The sequence below is a fragment of the Lucilia sericata genome, unplaced genomic scaffold, assembly GCF_015586225.1.
Source record: "Lucilia sericata isolate MDLA Ls3-8-SP2 unplaced genomic scaffold, ASM1558622v1 Contig000042F_arrow, whole genome shotgun sequence".
NCBI classification, from domain to species: Eukaryota; Metazoa; Arthropoda; class Insecta; order Diptera; family Calliphoridae; genus Lucilia; species Lucilia sericata.
In genome coordinates, this window is record NW_023994080.1 from 348082 (window position 1) to 369424 (window position 21343).

General features: G+C 27.6%; 1 protein-coding gene across 1 annotated transcript in view; it reads right to left on the reverse strand.

The window, feature by feature from the left end:
- Positions 1-392: 392 nt before the first annotated feature.
- The window catches only part of LOC119614574 (exostosin-1), an 82592-nt gene continuing 61641 nt past the window's right edge, over positions 393-21343 (reverse strand). The window contains exons 6-10 of the mRNA XM_037970690.1: positions 2567-2670; positions 2098-2248; positions 1531-2022; positions 1150-1466; positions 393-847 (exon numbers count right to left, since the gene is read on the reverse strand). Coding sequence (XP_037826618.1) covers positions 739-847; positions 1150-1466; positions 1531-2022; positions 2098-2248; positions 2567-2670 — 1173 coding nt within the window. The 3' untranslated portion in view covers positions 393-738. The remainder of the gene's footprint in view (positions 848-1149; positions 1467-1530; positions 2023-2097; positions 2249-2566; positions 2671-21343) is intronic.

The following is a 21343-nucleotide window of genomic DNA, read 5'->3' on the forward strand; positions in this document are numbered from 1 at the left end:
GGATAAAGTTTATTTTATAATTTATATAGAAATTTATATAGAAATGATAAAGTTTATTTTATTTTTTGTTTGAACTTAGTAGAATGTGTGTATGTATGTCTCTGTGTATGTTTGATTGTGTCATTTGTGGACCTTGTGTTCTTATGTGTGTATGTACATAAAAATAACAATGATACGAATAATGGGAAACTGATGACAGAAGGTGTGTATGTAGTATAGAGTATTGCAAATGTTATTATTGTTAAATAAATTATCCATTGTATCATTTTAATATTTGTTTTCTATTTGCATTTTCATATATGTATGTTTGTGTGAGTGTTATTGTTTATTTATAATAATTTATTTATTTATTTGTTTGTTTTAATTCTTTTAAGATATGGCATTTAATAATGAATCTCTTCTTAAGCGTTTTTTTTTGTCTTTAATTTCTCTATAATTTGTTGCATGTTTTTAGGGGGTTTCCTCTTAATATTTACTACGGCACCTTTATTTCATTATGACGCGCTTTGCTTAATTATTATTGTTATAATTTATGTTATATTTTTTTATAATTATTTTGTTTATTATTTGTGTTTTCATTTTGTTGGTTTGTTATTGTTTTATGCTTAGAAAACTAATAAAATATTTAATATTTTAACTAACATTATTTAATAAACTTATTATTATTCAATTATTTAACGTATCTTGGATTTGGATATTATTTATATAGAAGATTTATAGGCTATTATTTATGGAACGCTAGCTGCCGACCAATTCGATTTGTCGATATTTTTTACGCAAATTTGATACAGGATCGCGATATAAAATGGGATCTAAACGCATGTTGGAACGTACAAGTGGCATATAGCTGTAAAAAGAACAAATACAATAAGATTAGATTTTAAATATAAACTAAAGAAAGAAAACAAAATAAGAATTATATATTAAAGGTCCTAAGGGTCATATTCACAAACATTTATCATAGGTTTATAGAAGAAATTTTGTGTGAAAATTACTTTTGACAAAAGTTTATGAATAAGACTCTTAAACTATTAAGTCGATTTTGGTATCTGTGGAAATATTATGTAAAAAATATTTGAAAGAAAAGCATTGATGGTATTACTGTCCAACTATTATCACAAAATATGTCTGTAGAAAAACACAACTCACCCGAAAACGGCTGCAAATGTATTTAAACAACTTTGACGTTGTATAAAATGATCAGGGTCATTCCAGGGTGAACGACCGGTCTCACGATCCTTATAACCTTTGCGCTGTGTTACTTTAATGGGTGCCTTTCGTGTAACATGCGATACAAGAAAGTTCATTAGGATGTCTTCGCAATTGGAAGATTGTTGCACAGTCTTCAGAAGTAATAGCGACAACCAATTGGTGTATAAATAATTGTAGTAGCGATGATAAAAAGCTGCGCCAGTTAAAACAATGGAATAGTAATTCGTCCATTTTGATGTGTAACCCCAAGCATTCTAAAATAAACGAATATAAAATTAAACAATAAAATTGATTCATTCTAAAAGAAAACTGGCAAACCTTGGAATCATCCCAGAAATGAGCACGAGCAGGATACCCTACAATGCGATCGGGAAAATCACGCCACACTGTATAGGCAAAATCCAATTCATCCGTATTTAATATGGCATCTTCATCCAATGATAGTACGGCATCAGTTTGTATTTCGTCATAAGGATAAAATCGTTGGGATATGCTGGGACGTTCAGTGGTCGTTTCAGCGTCGTTGTCATTTGGCGTATCGCCATCAGGTGAATTCTGTGCATTATTATTATTATTAACATTATTGTTATTATTATTATTATTGTGCTGGGAAGCTGAACGACCATTTAAGGCACCATCGTTTCCTACTTTAACTGCATCTCCTCTAGCAGCAGAAACAGCAGCAGCAGCTACAACCGGTTTTGTTTGATATGAGCTGCCAAGTGATATCACATGGAATGGTATATGGTATGTTGGAGGCCAACGTTTTTTTGATGGAATCGGGCGGTCAGCCGCCCATAAAACAATAATCTATTAAAAGAAACACACAATTTAAGAAACATTCCAGATAAATTTAAATATTGTTATATATTGAATTAAACTTACTCTATCTACAAATTGACTCTTTGTTATCGTTTTGACTAGTTTATAAAGTGCATTGTTAGGACCTAAGGGCGCACCTATTTGAACATATATCACGGCTGTATAATTGTCTCTTGTTCTCAAATTCATATCATCCAATAAGAAGGGCATAAATCTAAAATTAAAAAAGAAAATAATAAATTTATTTAACAACTTAACCTCACTTTAAAACTGTATTTATTTTTATTTCTTCCAAATGGTCATTTAAATAGCTTAAGGTGAGTTGAATTGGAGTTTGATCCAAAATACATTGGCCTCCTGGTTTCACAAAAGATGTATTAAACAAGCTGCATAAGTTTTTCTAATCTTTATAATGTACTCATATAGTTTGTGACCATTTTTTCTTGAGGTACATTGACAAAATCGGTGGAACTTTTTAAACATTTAAAAACATACATTTTTAGATTAAAAAAATGATAAATGATTTTCATACCTCGAACTATCACCAAATGTTGGAAGCGTCAGCAAAGCACCTGGTGCTGTATTCCAAACTATACTATTTCGCTCTGGGTAATCCGGCAAACGTTCTCGTATAATCTAAAAAGAAATAAAAGGATAAAATCATCATTTTTTTATTCATTAATTTAAGCATTAAATAATTTTAAATAATTGAATTATTATTTCATCAAACATTTGTGTAGTTTGGTATCTAATCCCTGCAAAAACTTTCATTACAAAGTAAGGGGTTAAAGTATGTTACTAGGTAAGTTAATACAATTGAAAGTCATTGCCATGTTTTTTGCTGGGATGTTTTGTATAATCGAAATTAATAACAATATTTAAATAATGTTCAGATGCATGTAAAATGCTATGTAAGAGTATTGTTGTACTTTATCCAAGCATGAAAGTAAATCGTTTAATAAGATTAAATCCTATCATTTAATTAGATAAGATATTTGTAATTTTAAATTTATAAATTCCTTTTTATAAATTGTTGGTTTTGTTTCCAAACATTTAAATTATGTTTTGCATTTTATTTCAAAGGAATACTTAGTAATTGGTGTCATGAAAAAAGTGAAAAGCTGAAATTAAGCCCCCTTCACACGAGCACACAAGTAATATGATCTGTCAAAATTTTTGTAGAAGAGAACGGATGGGATCGTCTAAACGCAATATGTAATGAAACCATCACACATTGAGAGAAAATACGGGTGGAAAATTTGACAGTCGTATAGCTCTCTTCATTTTTGGAAATGATTAAAAAAACAAGCAAGTCGCATTAGATCAGGGATGTATTTTTATGTAAACACACACAAAAAAATGAAACAGCTGTTCCATCTTACTTTGTTATTGTTTTATACCAATCGTGTAAACACAAAAAATATAAATCATACGACTTTCATTCTCTTTTTTGTCATACGGATGGAATTTCATTTTACTTTTTCATTAGACTTGTCGTACGTAAAGTATGACCGTGTGAAGGGCCCTTTAGTACTTTGTAGTAGTTTTACTTATAAGTTTCAACTTGAAATTAAAGCATTTTAATAGAGAGTAATACGTTTTAATAAATATGATACCAAAATATTTAACATAATTATCAGTTCAAAAGCCTTATTCAGGGGTACGGTTGAATGGGGTCAAAGTGAAATAATAGACCGATTTCAACCATTTTCAATAGGCTTTGTGCTTGGGTCAACATCGTGCAAAATCGGCAAATTATCTTGAATATTGTAGCGTGCGCACAAGGTTTAGATAGACACACAGATGGACGGACATAGTTTAATTGAATCAGAAAGTGGATCTGAGCCGATTGGTATACTTTAAGGGTGTAGGACCAATATTTTTGGGTTTTACAAACATCAAAATGAGACGACTGTAGATCATAATCGGGGCCCGAGACACTGAAGGGGCGGGAAATATACTTATGTGTAATGATATTCATTTCAGTTTGGATTCGGGTAGAACAAGTAAAGTTTTGATTAGAGGCAAGCCGCTAGGTGAGACAATCACCTCTCGTATCCTCTTGTAGTGCGGTGATATGTGTCTTCTATTTTTGAATTAGACGTTGGAAAAGAGATGAGATCTTTAACCTTATAATTTGCTCTAAGTGTACAAGGAGATAAAAAGACGTATTCTAATCTATTGTTCACGAACTTGTCCTTAATTGAAAGAACTTTTGCTAAATCGGCTTATAGATGCAGTGAGTCAGGTGCACTGAAATATTATTGTATCGGTTATGGAACAATCCTGCAGAATTGGGTGAACTGTACTAACAAAGGAAGACTAGACTGCATATACACTTCTTTAGGACGAGACGTGAACAGTATACACCGATTGTCTACATCAGATTCTCGATAGGTAGATTGTTACAGAATATCCATAACACTCTGGCCCAGTCATTCGGGGAATTTGTTGAACTGTCTTAAAGGTGTATCACTTTGTAAGTAACTGATGGTTGTCTATGGGACCATAGGAATAACCAGAGCTTATAACAAATTAGCAAAATGGTTCCAAGTGTTCTCACTAAATTTATTTATTAACTAAACAATTATTGGACTAGTTATTGAAATTCAGAAAGATATTGATCATATTTATTTTTCCGACCATTTGTTTAATAAAATTGTTAAACAGTTGAAGAATATATTTAAATTTATTTGCTGTTGTATATGCCAATTAACATATTAATCCGATTAGTATTCTACGAAATTCAAGAAAAATTAGAAAAATACCCTAATTTAAATAGTTTTATAAACATGTGTGTTTATATGTAGTATATTAACGTATTACAGTATGTATGTATAAATATAATATTATCTATAAATTTTATGCAGTAGATCTAGTAAATCTAGGGAAAATAAGCAACATAAACTTATTGCTTAATGAAGGATATAAGAGGCACTTTAAAGCTAAAATAAGTGAATTTTCAAGCGAAAATACTTCATTACTATTCAAGTACATAACAAACAGCCAAACAAAATAAACGTACAAATACATAAAAGTGGAGCATACAAGAACAGAAACAAATACATACATACGTACATACTTATATATGTATTTACATAATTACATACATATGTATATAAATGTATATGTTTATATAGCCTTTTCTCGCCTTATTGGTACTTATGGCTCAGAAATAAATAAACATTTGTACATTTGTAGGACCCCCTTCTATTGTTTGCTTTCTGAGTATGAATGAAATGGTAGGTATGTATGTAAAGTGGAATTATGTTTAATTTTCATTCACATTGATCAAATACAGTATTATCCTCTTGTCATTATTTGTTTAAATTAAACAAATTAAAACTTTTTATTTGTTTCATGTAAACAGAACAAAATTTAGAAATTTTGGAAACAGAAAATTATTGCTCGACGATGATATGATAACCCTACACCAGATGTGGTAGGTGCTTAGGCAGGGTAAAATAACTACAGATAAAATCTTTAGTCTAGCTGATCAAGTTCTTTTATCCATAGACTTCTTTGTATATAGAAAACGTATGAATGTATAAAAAAGTACGAAAGTCAAACTCCATATAAAAAATTAACAATCGCACTAGATCTCTTGGAAGTTTGTATCTGATACATGTGCCTTGTACTTGAGTCAAACACAACAATATTTAAGACGAAATTTATATATACTTTCTAAGGGAGTCTCAACTATTTTATATTTATAAAAAGTCATTTCCTGGAAAATAAATTTTAGGCGCAAATGTCCGAATTTTACTTACAATGTATATATAAAAAATTTTATTATTTGTTGTAATTATTTAACAATTTTATTAAAAAGCAAAACATTTCATACAATCGTTCTTTTGAAAATGTTGCTTTAATTAGTAAAACCTTGACAAACTTGTCACCTTGACGAAAAATTACTAAACAAATTAACTTTTGAATATGTCATAAATTCAGTAGTCCATAAAAGCATTATTAAATTGTACTGTTTGTACAATTGTCTATTCTAATATCCGTTTAAGTTCTAAACTTTATTAAACAACTTTACAGTAGACAACATTATGAATTATTGTTGCGAAAAGTGGCCGGAAATGGAAAACCAAAATTATAACCACAAAATTCATGATGTTTTCACATTAAAAGAAGTAAAAACAGTGGCAATATTATGCACCTTCAATATTTGTACATTGTACAAGTATTTAAGAATGTTCAGAAATTTCCAGATGGAACCACACTTGGTCTTGAATTTTTGCAGGTTTACAACCTTAACCCTTTCCGTGGTTTTGTCGAATATATTCGACATTACAATAGACTCTGTTTTTAAGCATATTTTGGGTATAATATTTAACTTTAGTTTTAATTTTTTTCTTTTAGATGAAAATGAAGACTTTATTATATTTATAATTGAGATTTTGAAAGATCTTCAGTATTTTAAAAGTATTTAAAAATCAGATTTTTAGAAATTGTCACTTATGACTACTTTTTAAAAAGTGCTTTTTAACAACGTTAAAAAACAGCTTCATTAAATGGCCAAAAAAATTGTATTTTAGGAGATCGGACTATGCAGATTTAAATTGTATTGTATTGAAAGAAGTTTAAGAAGACATTTTACAAAAAAAAATTTATAAAAAAAATTTTGGTACTTTTTGGAGACTGTTTTTCGAATGTCGAATATATTCGACATTTAACTTTGATCTTCTATAACTCACTAGGGAAAACTCAAATTCAAAAAATATTATTTTTCCCGGATTCAGCGTACTCAAATTATCTTAAATATAAGTTTTCAAGTTTTTTTCTAGACATAAATTATTTTTGACCCTGAAAGGGTTAAATGTTTTAAATATATTAAAATGTGGGCAAAACAATAATATTTTTCTTTTAAAGGAGGTTTTCACTGCAGACCAGTGTAATTTATATATTTAAATTTTATTTTATTATTTGCCTATTTTCAGTGTCTAAAAATGACAAAATACTTCATTTAAATGAAAGAATAAAATTGATGTCAAGTGCGCAAATGACATGGTTATTGTGTCAAAAGATTAACGAAGATGTCATTGATGCCATTCATACTGGAAAAAAGCAATAAAAATCAAAGATTCATTTGCCTACAGCTAAACGTTTTTATAGGAAAAGTGTTTTACACGTCAAAAAAAGTACGATTTAGTATAACGCCTTAAAGAAGTGTATTTTAAGTTGCAAGCTTAAGAAATAAATACAGCAAATTTATTTAAATAATCCTTTAATTTAAATATTTTAAATTCTAATTAATAAAATTTTTTTCATTCTCATTTATTTTACGTATTTTTTTCCCTTTTACTTATTTTTCACACAACTCATGGATATCAAATAATATTCCATCATTTTCAGACTTGCAAGGATAAACTTGCTATAGCAAACAAAATGCAAGAAGATATGTATGTCAATATATGTATAAATAACTGTCCATCTCTATGCAATTCGCGTTTAGCATATGAACTCGTTCAAAGCAAATACGATTAAAATGCCTTTGAGGAAAAAATATTTTCAAGTACATTTTAGTCTGTTGTAAATCCATTTGAGTTTACAAGTGAATAAACTACGACTGTGTCTCAAAGATACATCGACTTACTGTAAATATTCCTACAGATACAATTCATAGACGTGATTGCATTAGGCTGGTATCAATTATTTAAATAGAATGATACTTTATACATGTATATACATTAGTCTGGATCGAAATAGAAATTTATCTAGTTACCCCAAACATAAACTAGGAAAGGCAGTAGTGTTGGGAAAGAGTATTGAGTTAAGTAAATCACGTGACTAAAATACAGTTAGAAATCTGACGACCCATAATTTTAACTAAAACAAATCGAAATATTGTTTTAGTTATTTAGATCTAAATTCTCATAGCTCCTATAAAAGAACTAAATTGAAAAATTAATATCCTAATATCTTCTTTATAAAATATACTACAGATACAATTAAAATTGGCACCACCCAAATGTACATTTCGAAAAATGTAAGTATATGAAGTGCAAATGCAAGAATAGGAACTGCTAAGGAAATGTAAACAAGAAAATCCAATCTGAAAAGGATTTTGCTTAAGGAGAAAAAAATAACATTTCAAACTCTTAACTTTATTTTTAAGATACATACTAAGAGAAACAAAATTATCCTTCTTTTTTTTGAGAATAAATGTGTCCGTGAGCCGTAAGTGACTGAACGAACATGTTTAGCTTATAAAAGCGTAGTTTCATTCAGTTTTACATATGTATATTTGTACTTACATTTACATGCATTTTGTACGAATGCAATTACCCAATAAACAGTGACATTTTTTTATGTTTTATTATTATAAATTTTTAACTTTAAATTTGTTTTTAATATTTTTTTATTTTAAATATCAAAATTTGCTTCACTTACTTATAAGAACGGGATTTTGGGTTGGCAAATGCCAACTAATAAACTGATTAGTTAATCTAATAATAAATTTACGCTTGTATTTATAAAAAAATCTTATTTTGATTTTAATGCACTCAATAGTTAAAGCACACTTTAGCCTTAAAAACCATTAATAAAATTGTGATATTCATAAACAAATAATAAACGTATATTAACTATTGTGCTGATTTATGTTTAAGTTGGCAGTACTGTACAATATGGCTGTCATTTTATGTGTTAGTGTTGCGTACAATTAGGATAAAATATTCGTTGATTCGGTTTTCTTAATTTCATATTTTTGTTTATAATAGATTTTTGACAATAAAAACAAACTTTTAAGAAAAATAAATATATATATGGCTTTAATAAATGTCTATTTAGTTCAGATGTATAAATATAACATATAATTTCTAATTATTATTAAAAGTATCCGAATAACGGATATTTTGCGACAAAATATACATCACTATGACACATTTTCTTATTTTTACTTATTTTCCTTGTAATTTTTGATAAATTTTTGCAAATATTGATAAATTTCTTTGATATTTGACTAATTTTAATGCCGGCGAATATATTTTGCATTAGTATAACACTAATCAATATAATTTACATGGTTAATTACTTTATGGCATTATATTTAACCAACAAACTTTGAAAAAGCCAAATCAAATGATTTTGTCCATCATTTGGTTGACAGACGGGCATTTCCAAATTGCCTAAAAATAGTGCTGGACAATTGGAATATTGTCAAATATTCATGCATTAATCCAATAATGCCTAGATTTGAGTTTTTTCCTCAAAATATAATCGCTTAAAAATTTTCTGGGATTTTATTTACAAATTTGTAAACGTTAAAAAGTAGAATTTTTAGATTTTGTTTTAAAAGAAACCATAATTAGTTTTCGCAATCAACCTAAAATTACCGGAAAAATCTTTATCTGAGAAAAAAATTGTTAAAAATCAACTTATTGTTGGCTTAAAGAAGGGTCGAGCCTACAATAAAATTCTTCTAATTGTCAATGGTTTATTGAAGGTATTTTAAGCTATTTCACGTTTATAATACGATTTTCCTGAATTTTGCCTAAAATTGTTTAATAAACCTAAAGTAAGTTTTTATAAATACAGCCGTTAATCTTTTGTAATTCCTCTTTCATGTTTTTGTGTACAATTTTAAACTTTGCAGTGTTGCCACAAAAAACAACAGAAAACATCACAGTTTGCTATCAATACAATGCATGTTTTATAAAAAGAAGAAGAAAATTGTAAGTGTAGTATGAAAATAAACAAAAACTTAAATTAAAAACAAAAAATTTATATTTAAATGTCACCATAATGTTTGTTTTTATAAAAATGTTATTAATTTTTTTGCATCAGCTGTTTACATTTTTGCATATTCTTGCTCAAGTTTAAACCGCCTCCATCGGGCGAAGCTTGCAAAATTAACTGAGTACTCAAAAACAACTTTCAAGGATTCATTTTAAGATTGGTCCTAAATGTATAAAGATCTTTACCCTAAGTTGATATACAAACAAAGTTTGACAATTAATATTTTATTATTTTTAAAAATGAAAATTGTTGAAAAAGCAATACATAAATCCACAATGAATCACTAGCTCTGTTCAATAACTGAAAGTTGTTACTAGTTAGTACAAATTAGTAACAATTGTTACTGGAAAAGCGTTCATTAACTCAAAAAACTTGCAAGAAGAGAAGAAAACAAGAGCGTAAACACTTTCTCTCGTTGAAAACTTTTACAAGTTCTATTTTGTACTAGTAATAATTTTCTTATATACAATTGAACAGCTGTCTTTTGCTTACCTTATTTGTCAGCCAACGATTTTATGTTTGTTTTAAAATAAAAATGTTTGCGAAGTGAATTATTTCGATATTACGTAAAAATTTAATTTTTTTCTTTTGCTAGTAAAGTGTTCATTTACTTTTTACTAATTTTGAGAATAATTTTGTAAATTGTAACTTGACTCTCTCCTTGCAAGTATTTACTGGGAAAATAAATGAACAGTCCTACAGTTTGGTACAAAATTTTGCTTCGCTTTCAAATTAATAAATTAATTAACTATTTTTCTATATACAAAAATATTACAAAATACTTACAATTAGAAAAACAATGTATAATTATACATTTAAAGATAAACTGTAGATATAAAGAATTTCTTATTAATCCTGATGATGTAAAAAAATGTTCAAAGATGTCATGCATAGAACAGTCAACGGAAACCTCTAGGCGACGCGCACTATGTATTTAAGTTTGCAATTGCATTTTTTTATGCACAGTAGGGTTGGTCTCTCTTTCAGTTACAAAAAATACAAATTGTAATTAATTTCTTAGAATAGAGTATCAAGATAAGGCGTAATTAATATTTTTATTTATATGTATTTAAATTTGCAATTGCATTTTTAATGCACTTTAAAACATTTAAATACCTTTTATAAATATGTATGTAGTATATCTGGTATTATTTTGTAATCCTCCTACAATTTGGGTGGAAGTTCAAAGAGAGTTATGTAAATACTCAATACAAAATCATCAACTATTTTCTTTTAATACACAATTATCAAATATTTTATTTTAACATGCAATTATCAAATATTTATTCTTTTATGTCATTCTTATTATTATCATTATTTCTTACACTTACTTCAAACTTGTTAACCGTTACTTTAAGCATTGAAATTATATCATTGTAAAAATTTAAATCAATCATATTTTGGTCTTCGAAAAGAAGACATCAAATTTTAAATAAATAAATCACACGCATAATCTCAAAAGTCATTTCAACTGTTCAGGACATGTAACATTAAAATTATTTTCGATGACATTGGGACGGACATTTGGCTCATGTATTTTTTCGGTTAAGACTATTTGTGGAAAATTTCATTCCTAACACCTTATTTTAATAACTTAGTTTAAAAGTCGAAAGACGGACATAATGTTCTTATGTTTCTATATTTTTTCTTTTGGTCCGATATTGCTGATTTTCAATACCAAACGAGCCTAGTTAATAGGGAACATTTGTGAAAAAATATAACACTCTATCTCCTCCCATTTAGCACTTATCGAGCTTTCAATAGTCAGACAGACATATCCAGATCAAAATTTCAAAATCTATACACGGACCATCTTTTTTATGGTGGATTTTACATACAGCATACCTTTTATTAACTTTCCGATGTGATTTTAAAAAGCTTTAATTAAAATATAATAAAAATTTGAATAATTTCACAAAATTATATTTCATTCTAAATGTAGTCTAAATGCATTATGGTACGTCATGGTACACATATGAAATCGTAGTTTTTTAGATTTTCGAGAAAATGGTCCATTTTTCGGGAAAAATAATGTCAAATTCGAGTTCTTCAGCGGTTTTCACATAAGGGTAACTAAACTGATTATAATTGGCGTTTAATTGCCAATTTAAAAACCCGCTCTTATAAGAATTGCAAAGTTTAATAGTTTTAAAAATTTATAATTTTTAAGTTATGACACTATTGTTACAAATGAGCGTTATGTGTACAACATAAATTACTATGTAATACTCAAAACAAATAAACGTGATGTTGTCTTCCGGGTGCATTAACCCCCATTATGGGAGATATTTCAATAAAGTTGTATTTCTGTTACACACACTAGTTACAAATTCTTTCATTATGTAATATAAACAAGAACAGAAAACTGTCAACATTCAACAATTAGTTCTTCCCTTGTAAAAGCATGATTCAAGGACGGATATATTTGGATTTCTGCATGTTATTTTATGTAAAATAATTTTCACAAATAAATTGTTTTTAGCAAAAACATGACTTACTGAATAAGAAATAATGTTATAAAAATATTTTGGATAGCAGGCTTGGAGAATGCAGATTACATTTTCAAATACATTACTTTAGAAATAATTGTAATTGATGTTTTAAACAATTAAAATTGCTTATAATTGTAATTAAAGAATGGACAATTACAACTGTTTGTTTTTGTTATTTTAATATCACCAATTACAATTACTTTAATTGTAATCGTTAAAAATATAACTTTAAAGGTAATCACAAAAAAAATTGTCCCCATTTCAGCGAGGTGGTTATTACTCAATTACACATTACAAGTAATTATAATTTAAATTACTTAATGTCATAAGTATAATGAATTCCAAGTTTATTGGAGATACTACACAGAAAAAACTGAAAAACGATTTCAATTACCAAAACCTCGTTTTCAATTATTTTATTTTTTGAAGTTCAACCTATAACAAAAATTGTATATTCAATTACTACTTATAATTGATTTCGTACACAAAATTTTTATTTTTTTCTATTTTTGTTGTTGTTAAATACGTATTTGATTATACATTTTTATGAATCAAATACAAAATGAATTGAACCCTTTTAAAATTTTTGATTAATCGTTTAATTGAAAATTTTTTTAAAATAATTTTTTCTGTGTACTTATTAGTTTTTTATAATTATTTGGATTTGAGGTTTCATTTGAAAACGACAATTTCGAAACCTGAACACACAATTTACTAGTGTCCAATTTATAGAACTTTAAGAGGTAATGGGTTAATATAAATTCTTTAAAAACAATTTTCATATTTTAATTAGATTAAAATATAACTTTAGCTGTCATTTTAGAGCTCGTAGGATTTGAGAGAAAACATTTTTTTTCTTTTCAAATTAAGCCAGAGGAGAAAACATTAAATCAAGAATAATAAAACACAGCAACTACAATAATAAACATAAGTGGATTTGTCTGCAGTTTAAGTAAAGTTTACAGTACTTTTATCTGCATACAACTAGTACATATCGTCACCAAAAATACCCAGTGCCGTAATATATATAAAAAAAATGATACAAAGAACTTAAAAATATATTTTAATTACTCAACCATTTTGTTCTTTGCATCTTAAAAATCTTTAGGATATTTTGTGTTTAAGATGACGATATATGCAAACATACATATGTACATATGTATATAATTTATATATCTACAAGTAAGTATTTACCACAAGTATACATACATAAATACCTATGTTTTTATGTAATAAAAAATATTAGTATGGTCCTGCTAAAAGTTTTTGGTCGTCACAACCAAAGTCTGGTATCAATATTATATAAATGTTAATTTGTCTTGGAAAGATCGGTTAAATTTTATGGTTCGCTACGCATTGGGCCACCCTAATCTATATAATACATTTATAAATGAATGAATGGTTAGTTGGTTGGCTGTTTGTTTGGATGTAAAGATGACTGACTGAATGAATGAATGAATGAATGGATGGATGAATGGGTGAGATGTAGGTCATGTTTCTTTGTGTAACAACTTTTACAAACTGCACATAGATGCGGGATGGCATCAAACTTTTACAACTCTTTAACTTTATAAACTTGCAATGTCTACAAATGCCTCTTTATTTACTGCTTAAATTTTACAACTTTTTAAATAGAATTCATTTCAATATGAATGTAATTACATACACATATTTCTGCATGATTCTTTTTTAAAAAAATATATCATTATAATTAAAGAAATGTCATTTATAGAATAAATATAAAAGATTCATTATTCAATTTATCGTTATATGTTTTGTAAGAGTTTTAATTACCTTGTAGTACAAAAAACTAGTAAGAGTGTTTTATTCGTCTATTTAGAATCTTTTATGTATATTTACCCACCATCAAAGCATCCCAGCAAAAAATAACTTACAAAGAAGCCAAAAAGAATTATAATTTATTTTATAGAAGTACATAAAAAGACCTGCAGAAGTCATGATTTTAACACAGGCTTGTCATAGGAGGGATATTCTTTTTATTTGATTCCAAATTCACAACTTCTGAAGTTATTCTCAAGAAGTAATTTTTATGTTCTTTTTTGGAAGTTATTTAGAAGCAAAATTGTAGCATATTGAATACAATTAATACGACTTAAATTCACTTAGTGCTACTTTTGAAGTGGTGATAAATGTTGTTCTTTTATAAATACATACTTCGTTTTATTTTTGCTGGGATGTATCATAAAATTATATACATGGCGGTCCTATATATGGACATAAGACCGACTGACAAAAAATAGTGCTTGAGTTACTATTTTCAAAATTTACGTTGTTATGTCATATAATGTTACATACAAATTTGTGGGTTTAGTGTTGATCGTTCGTGGTCTTATTTCAATGATAACGGTCTACATATGTATATGACATTGGTAAGGTAATTGTTATTTATGGTTAATACGACGCGGTTTAAAAAATCTTTCAAGTTATACCGTTATACTTTATACTTTTAATAAAATACTGAAATTTGGAATCGGTTGGGGATCTGAAACAAGATAATTATCATGAGTTGTGTGGTTTTAGTTTCTTAAAAATTGGCTACTCTCTTTTACACTATATAATTGGAACAAACCCCTATTTGACTGCAAATTTTTAAAGATATTTCACATTTTATAGCTCATGTTACAGGCACAGGGTATACAGTGGCGTCACGAGCAAAAAACTATTACTATCTTTTTCGTACAACACTTTACACTTATTTTTTTCAGAGTTGGGGGTAGTGCACTAAATTTGCAGTTTCCACTAAATGTTAGTGATAGTGCAAAATTTTTCACTATCACTAATAGATATTTAGTGGTGAGTTGAAAAATGACAGCCTCACTAAGCAATAGTGGTAGTGGTACAAGAAAGTTTTTCACTAAAATTAATTTAGTGATAGTGAAAACCCTTTTTTTTACAGCTTAGTGCAAATTTTTTTTTCTCCACTAACAGGATAGTGGAAAAATATAATCATTCACTAATGTTAATGGAACTCAAAAAAAATAAATTTAGAAAAAATATATTTTGAAAAACAACATAAAAATTGTACGCAAAGTGACAAGAAATTAAAAGGTTTGTCATTCAAATTGCATCCGGAATCAAGGGGCCACATTTTATTTCGTATTTTGGTATTACTTTCGTTGTTTTTTAAGGACTTTATCTATCGTATATTTTTGACATTTTCTTTCATTTATTACGAACGAATTCATTTTCTAAAAACCATAAATATGTATGTATGTATATGATTTTTCTTTAATACAATAAAAAATAATAAAATAGAAATATTTTGAACATACATATGTACATATGTATTTTCAATTTGTTTGGATTATTTTTACAAACACTATTTTTTGAGATTTTAGTGCATATTAAAGCATTCATGTAGTGACTGTTAAACATTTGCACTATTTTATTGTAGTGCAAAATTTTCACTACCACTAATGGTTAGTGGTAGTGGAAAAATTTTCACTACCACTATTTTTTTTAGTGGTAGTTAAAATATGTTTTACTACCACTAATTTTTTTAATGGTAGTTAAAATATGTTTCACTACCACTATAATGATAAAAAATAGTGGAAAATCAAAATTTCGTCACTATAGTGGGATTTAGTGGAAACCTTAGTGCACTAAATATTTAATGCACTACCCCCAACTCTGATTTTTTTAGCTGTATTTTATATATCTCTTTCCACAAATGTTTACAAACGCCGCAAAAAAGCTGATTTTAGACTTTTGTAAATGCCAAAGAGACACCTCTGTATACTTTGTGTATATACACCTACATATATTATTAGTGGATGAAAATCTTAGCCCTAGTTTTACTATTAACAAAAAGATTTTGATATTAAAAAAAAACACAAAATTAAATTTTTGAAAAATTTGTTATATGAACCTCGCCAAAAAATATGCAACAATACAATCATATTAGAATTTCGACAAACCTAGTTGCCAGATGAAGTCATGTGAAAAGATCTTTTATTATTTTGAGGAAAATCACCAAAGAATACAATATTTTTTAGTAAACTATTTTTAAAAGTTTTTCCAAAAATATTCAATAAATTATTTTAAACTATAAAAGAAAATTTAATTATAATGACAATGCAGGAATGTTTAATTTATTAAAAATATGTAACTAAAATGGATATAAACCGCTCAAATCTGGCAACATTGAGTGTGTACACTCATTCAACGTGACGTCATTTATTCACACAAACATTGTATGTACATTTTAAACATTAGTTAATCATCATAATTAAGTATTGTATTAGTGTTTTGTATTTTTATTTCTATTGTTCTTGGTGTTAAGGGAAAACAAGAGAGACTTGAAAATAACTAAATTTCACAGCAGAAATCATTTATAAAAACAAAAGAATATGTACTTAGTATACAGTATTGGAAAAAATAATAAAAAAATAAAATAGATTACTATACCTTTAGCTACAATTTGTTAAGCTGTGTATACACTGTTGTCAGATCTTACAACGTAGGCAGAGAAATGTTCAGAAAATGGCTAACAACCATGTGAACATACAATTTTTGTCTTGCAACGTTGTCAGAAAAAGGATTGCCAGTATATGGTAAAACAAATATATTGCGACAATAAAGATTGTTAGTTCACACTGTTGCATAAAATTCGCACATCTGACAATAATATTGCCAGACTCTTAACAATCGTTGACATTGCCAGATAAATGTCTGACAATTTTTATTGTCAGATGTGCGAATTTTATGCAACAGTGTGAACTAACAATATTTGTTGACAGATTAATTTATTGTCTGACAATTGTCCGTCAATGAAATTGTTAGACAATTTACTTATTGTCATCACATTGCCAGATCTGCCAACGTTGTAAGATCTGATAACCGTGTATACATAACTTTAGTTATACGGATTGGAGATTTAAAAATCTTATAATAATGAATGCAAAATATAATATGAAAGATATTTCATAAGTTGATCTTGATTTTCGAAATTTCCTCTTTGATTTTTATCGTAATTTGGTCACAATTACACGATATGTTGGGAGGCTATTTATTTAATATTTATACAAATATTTATATAATATTTATAAAAAATTCATATGAAATGAAAAAATTTTAAAAATGGTTTGTGAGATTTTAAAACGTACATATGTACTATTTGCATCCAAATTTTAAGTGATCACACCTTAATACAAATATACCTATACTGAATATTTGTGAGTGTTAAATAAATATATTTTTACCCTACATCACTATAGTGAGGATGGTGTTATTGGTTTTCGTTGATGTTTGTAACTAAGAGACATTTCGATTTAACCATGTCGTATGTCTGCTTTGTTTTGTCCATGTAAACCAATTTAAAGGTAATTTTATGAAATTTGGAATGTCCTTCATTTTTTGACGATAAAAAAGTTTCATATGTAGTTAGTAATGTTTGACCCTAGCCCCATAAAAAGTCTACCTTCAGAAAAACACTTTAACATGCATAATTCATTTACAATCACTACTATCAACCTAACCAAAGCAAAACCATTAATTATAATAAAAATCGACCCGAGTTTGACCCTAGCTCTCATATAATACCTCATTCATAAAAAATATCCATCAGTAAATTTCTCAAATATAAAGTGTGATTTATTATAAAAAAATAAATCACACTTTAAATATACTCATAACTGGTGTAGGATATCATATAGTCGGCCATGCCCGACTATACTCTCTTACTTGTGTTGCTTTTAAACCGTGGAGTCGTTGCAGAATAATATAAAACACGAAAGAGTGCGACTATGCCGAATTTTATAATCTCTCCACCGTTGTATATTTTGATAGAGTATTCAAAAATTTTATTGTTTTATAAGTTCTTTTTTTGTTTTCTTTTTTTATAAATTCATTTTATTTTTCTTTTAACTTTCATTATTCTATTTTTTAATTAAAAATAAAACTGTACATCAATGGTTAAGTATGAAATAAAAAAAACACACTTCTTTAGAAATATTGAAAATATCATAAATTTTCTTATAGAATTATCCAACATTTCGATCCCGACGATAGCTTGGACCTTTAGAAATTTGCTTACAACTAAACATACGGTCAGACAGACTGACTGATTTAGAATATAAATACTGTATAGGGTTGAAAATTTAATACAAGAAATTGCAAATCGGAATAGCAAATTTGTTTATACCCTTTTTACAAAAGAGAAGGTTATATATGAGACCATATTTATTTAAAATGATTTCAGAATGTGTCCAATTATTGACCGTCCGTCTCCAAATTTTGTACAACGATATGCTCATTTATAAGACTTGTGCAGAATTTTTATAATGTTTTTATCACAATATGGATGATTACAGACTACATGACAGTTAGCGATATTATATACGATTTGTGATTTTGTGGGGCTAAGGTCAGATGTCGCCAGATTTTTACCATAATTTAAAGGGACACTTAAAACTAAATTATGTCAAATTTTGACCGAGTTATTTGTAGTCTTTACAAACATCTGCCAAAACTCATAATACCTTTCCTCACCATAGTGTTGTAGGGTATAAATAGCCTATAAATAACATTTGAAAAATGAAATTCCAAGTGCGTCACATTAAGGTGTTTTTTTTTTCTTATTAAATTAGTTTATTATATTTAAGGCACAGTAACAATTACACTGTGCTCCTAAAATTATTATAAATATAATCTGCACTTATTCAGATATCCCCAGCAAAAAAAAAGAACTTCCAAAGAATCAAAAAAGAAATAGAATTTACTCCATGGAAGTACTGAAAAAAACCTGAAGAAGTGATGATTTTAACACAGGCTTGTCATAGGTGGGATGTCATTTTTATTTGATTGCAAATTCACCAATTCTGAAGTCATTCTCAAGAAGTAATTTTAACGCTCTTTTTTGGAAGTTATTTGGAAGTGAAATCGTAGTATTATAGAATACAACTAATTTGACTTAAATAATATTAACATTAATTAGGGTAATAGACACAATTAATACAAAAGCCCAAATATAACATTTTTATCCCATAAAAATGTGAGAACAAAAAAATATATCTTCAACATTGAAAAAATAGAATTATTTTCGCTTCTTCGGAAGTTTTTAAACATCACTTCTTCAGAAGGTAAAAATTAGTACTACTTTTGAAGTGGTGAGAAATGTTATTATTTTGGAAGTACTTCTTTTTATTTTTGCTGGGTGATCACTATTGAGTAGAGCACGCCAACATATTTAAAATTTTTAATATATTCCGATCAGTCTTCACCAAACAAATATCAAATTCCTTTAAGTAATTAAAATTATTGCCAGAGCAAAGAATTAATTCCTTAATTCTTAGATTTTAAATTGAATTATCTTTTTTAATAATAAACAATTCTTTAAACACATTTCCTGAGATTTAATTTGTAATTTTAATTTTTAAAACGTTTGATGTAGTAATTTCCTGATGAATTAATTCCTATAGAACGTTAAATTCATGCTGAATAAACTAATTTTGTTCAATTTATTACAAAATGAATTAAAACCATTACTTATTGACATTTCTATCGAATTTTTAATTTCCTCTGATATCCCAGAAAAATTAGCTCAATATGTTAGCTTTATACCCGAAGATTTGGATTTTTCCAAACATTGAGCGACAAGCGGCACGTGTTAACGGCTATCTCAATATCCGGAAAGGCTATCGGCTATCTCAATATCCGGAAAGGGGAATTGTTTTGTGAGGTTCAGACGAACAAGATTCCAACATCGCCTTTTTTGTGGTCATTCTAGTATATACATTTTATTTCTACTTTGTTATTTAGAAATGTTATTTCACAATATACAAAATATAAAAAATATTGCCAAAAAACTCTTAAATTAAAATTTCAGTCCAGTTTTATTCAAATCATTATCAGATGAGCGCGACATTTATTTATTATTATTTATTTTTTTTTTTTCAGAAAAAGTTATTCTAACAAAATTTTTGTTCAGTGTTTTAACCGTCACTCGTATATTTGTACGTATAATTTAGGAATACATTTTTATGTGTAAACTATATGTATAAACAAAATGAAATTAAAAACGTAACTGTGATGTCACTCCTAAATATGGCATTAATGTGGCATTGAATTTGTTATAAATTATACATTTTGAAGGAAAACCAGGAGGGAAGACAAAGGGAGGGAATGACAGAACAAACACAAAACAAAATCATGCTTAAACACGATTTAAAACAAACAAAATTCTAATGAGAGACGAATAGAACAAGTTTAATGCTTTCATCAACACTCTCAAAACCAATAACAAAAATATGGTGATGACTGTAATAAAAAGCTAAAAACAGGGTTTAATTATCAAGACAGAGGAGACTACTCACAATTAAAATTTCCAATAATATAATCGAATTGAAATCAAAATATGCAAATAAATAAATGAATAAATATTTTTATAAAACTGATAATTTGCCATAGAGATAGAGAAGCAGAAAGAGAGTGAGAGCACTAATTATAAATATGTATATAAACAATTAGTTGTATTTGTAATTAGAATTCATTAGAATTATTATAGATAGTCCAAGAATGCAGAAAATAGAATTATAGAGTAACAAACGAATGATTTGTTGTGTACGTGTTTTCTTAAGGAGGGAGTATTACGTAGATCGTGAGCAAAATAAAATAACGGGCTAAATAAGAGTACTAAAAATACATTTAAAAAATATTAAATTGTTTGTTCGTTCTTTAGTTATTTTTCTTTTGTAGGTGGTACGAACGTGTATTTCCTAAATAAAATTTCTATTTTTCTACTTTGGTATTTTTTGCCATTCACACAGAGCTACATACATTTTAAATACATGTGAAGTTGTTTTTTATATTTTTTCATTCGTTCGATAACCCAGCAACAGTGTTGCCAGAAATATTTCCTTAGAACTTTAAATTTAGTTAAATGTATAAAATCATTTGTTTGCAGTTGTGTTCAGAAATTAAGTAATTATCATTTTTAGTTTATTCGAGCAAGAAGATTATGCTGACAAATCCAAAAATAGATTTTATTGAAAACATTTTGACATTTCCGATTTACTGCTTGGGCTCCCCTTGGCCACATCAGTGTGAGGAAT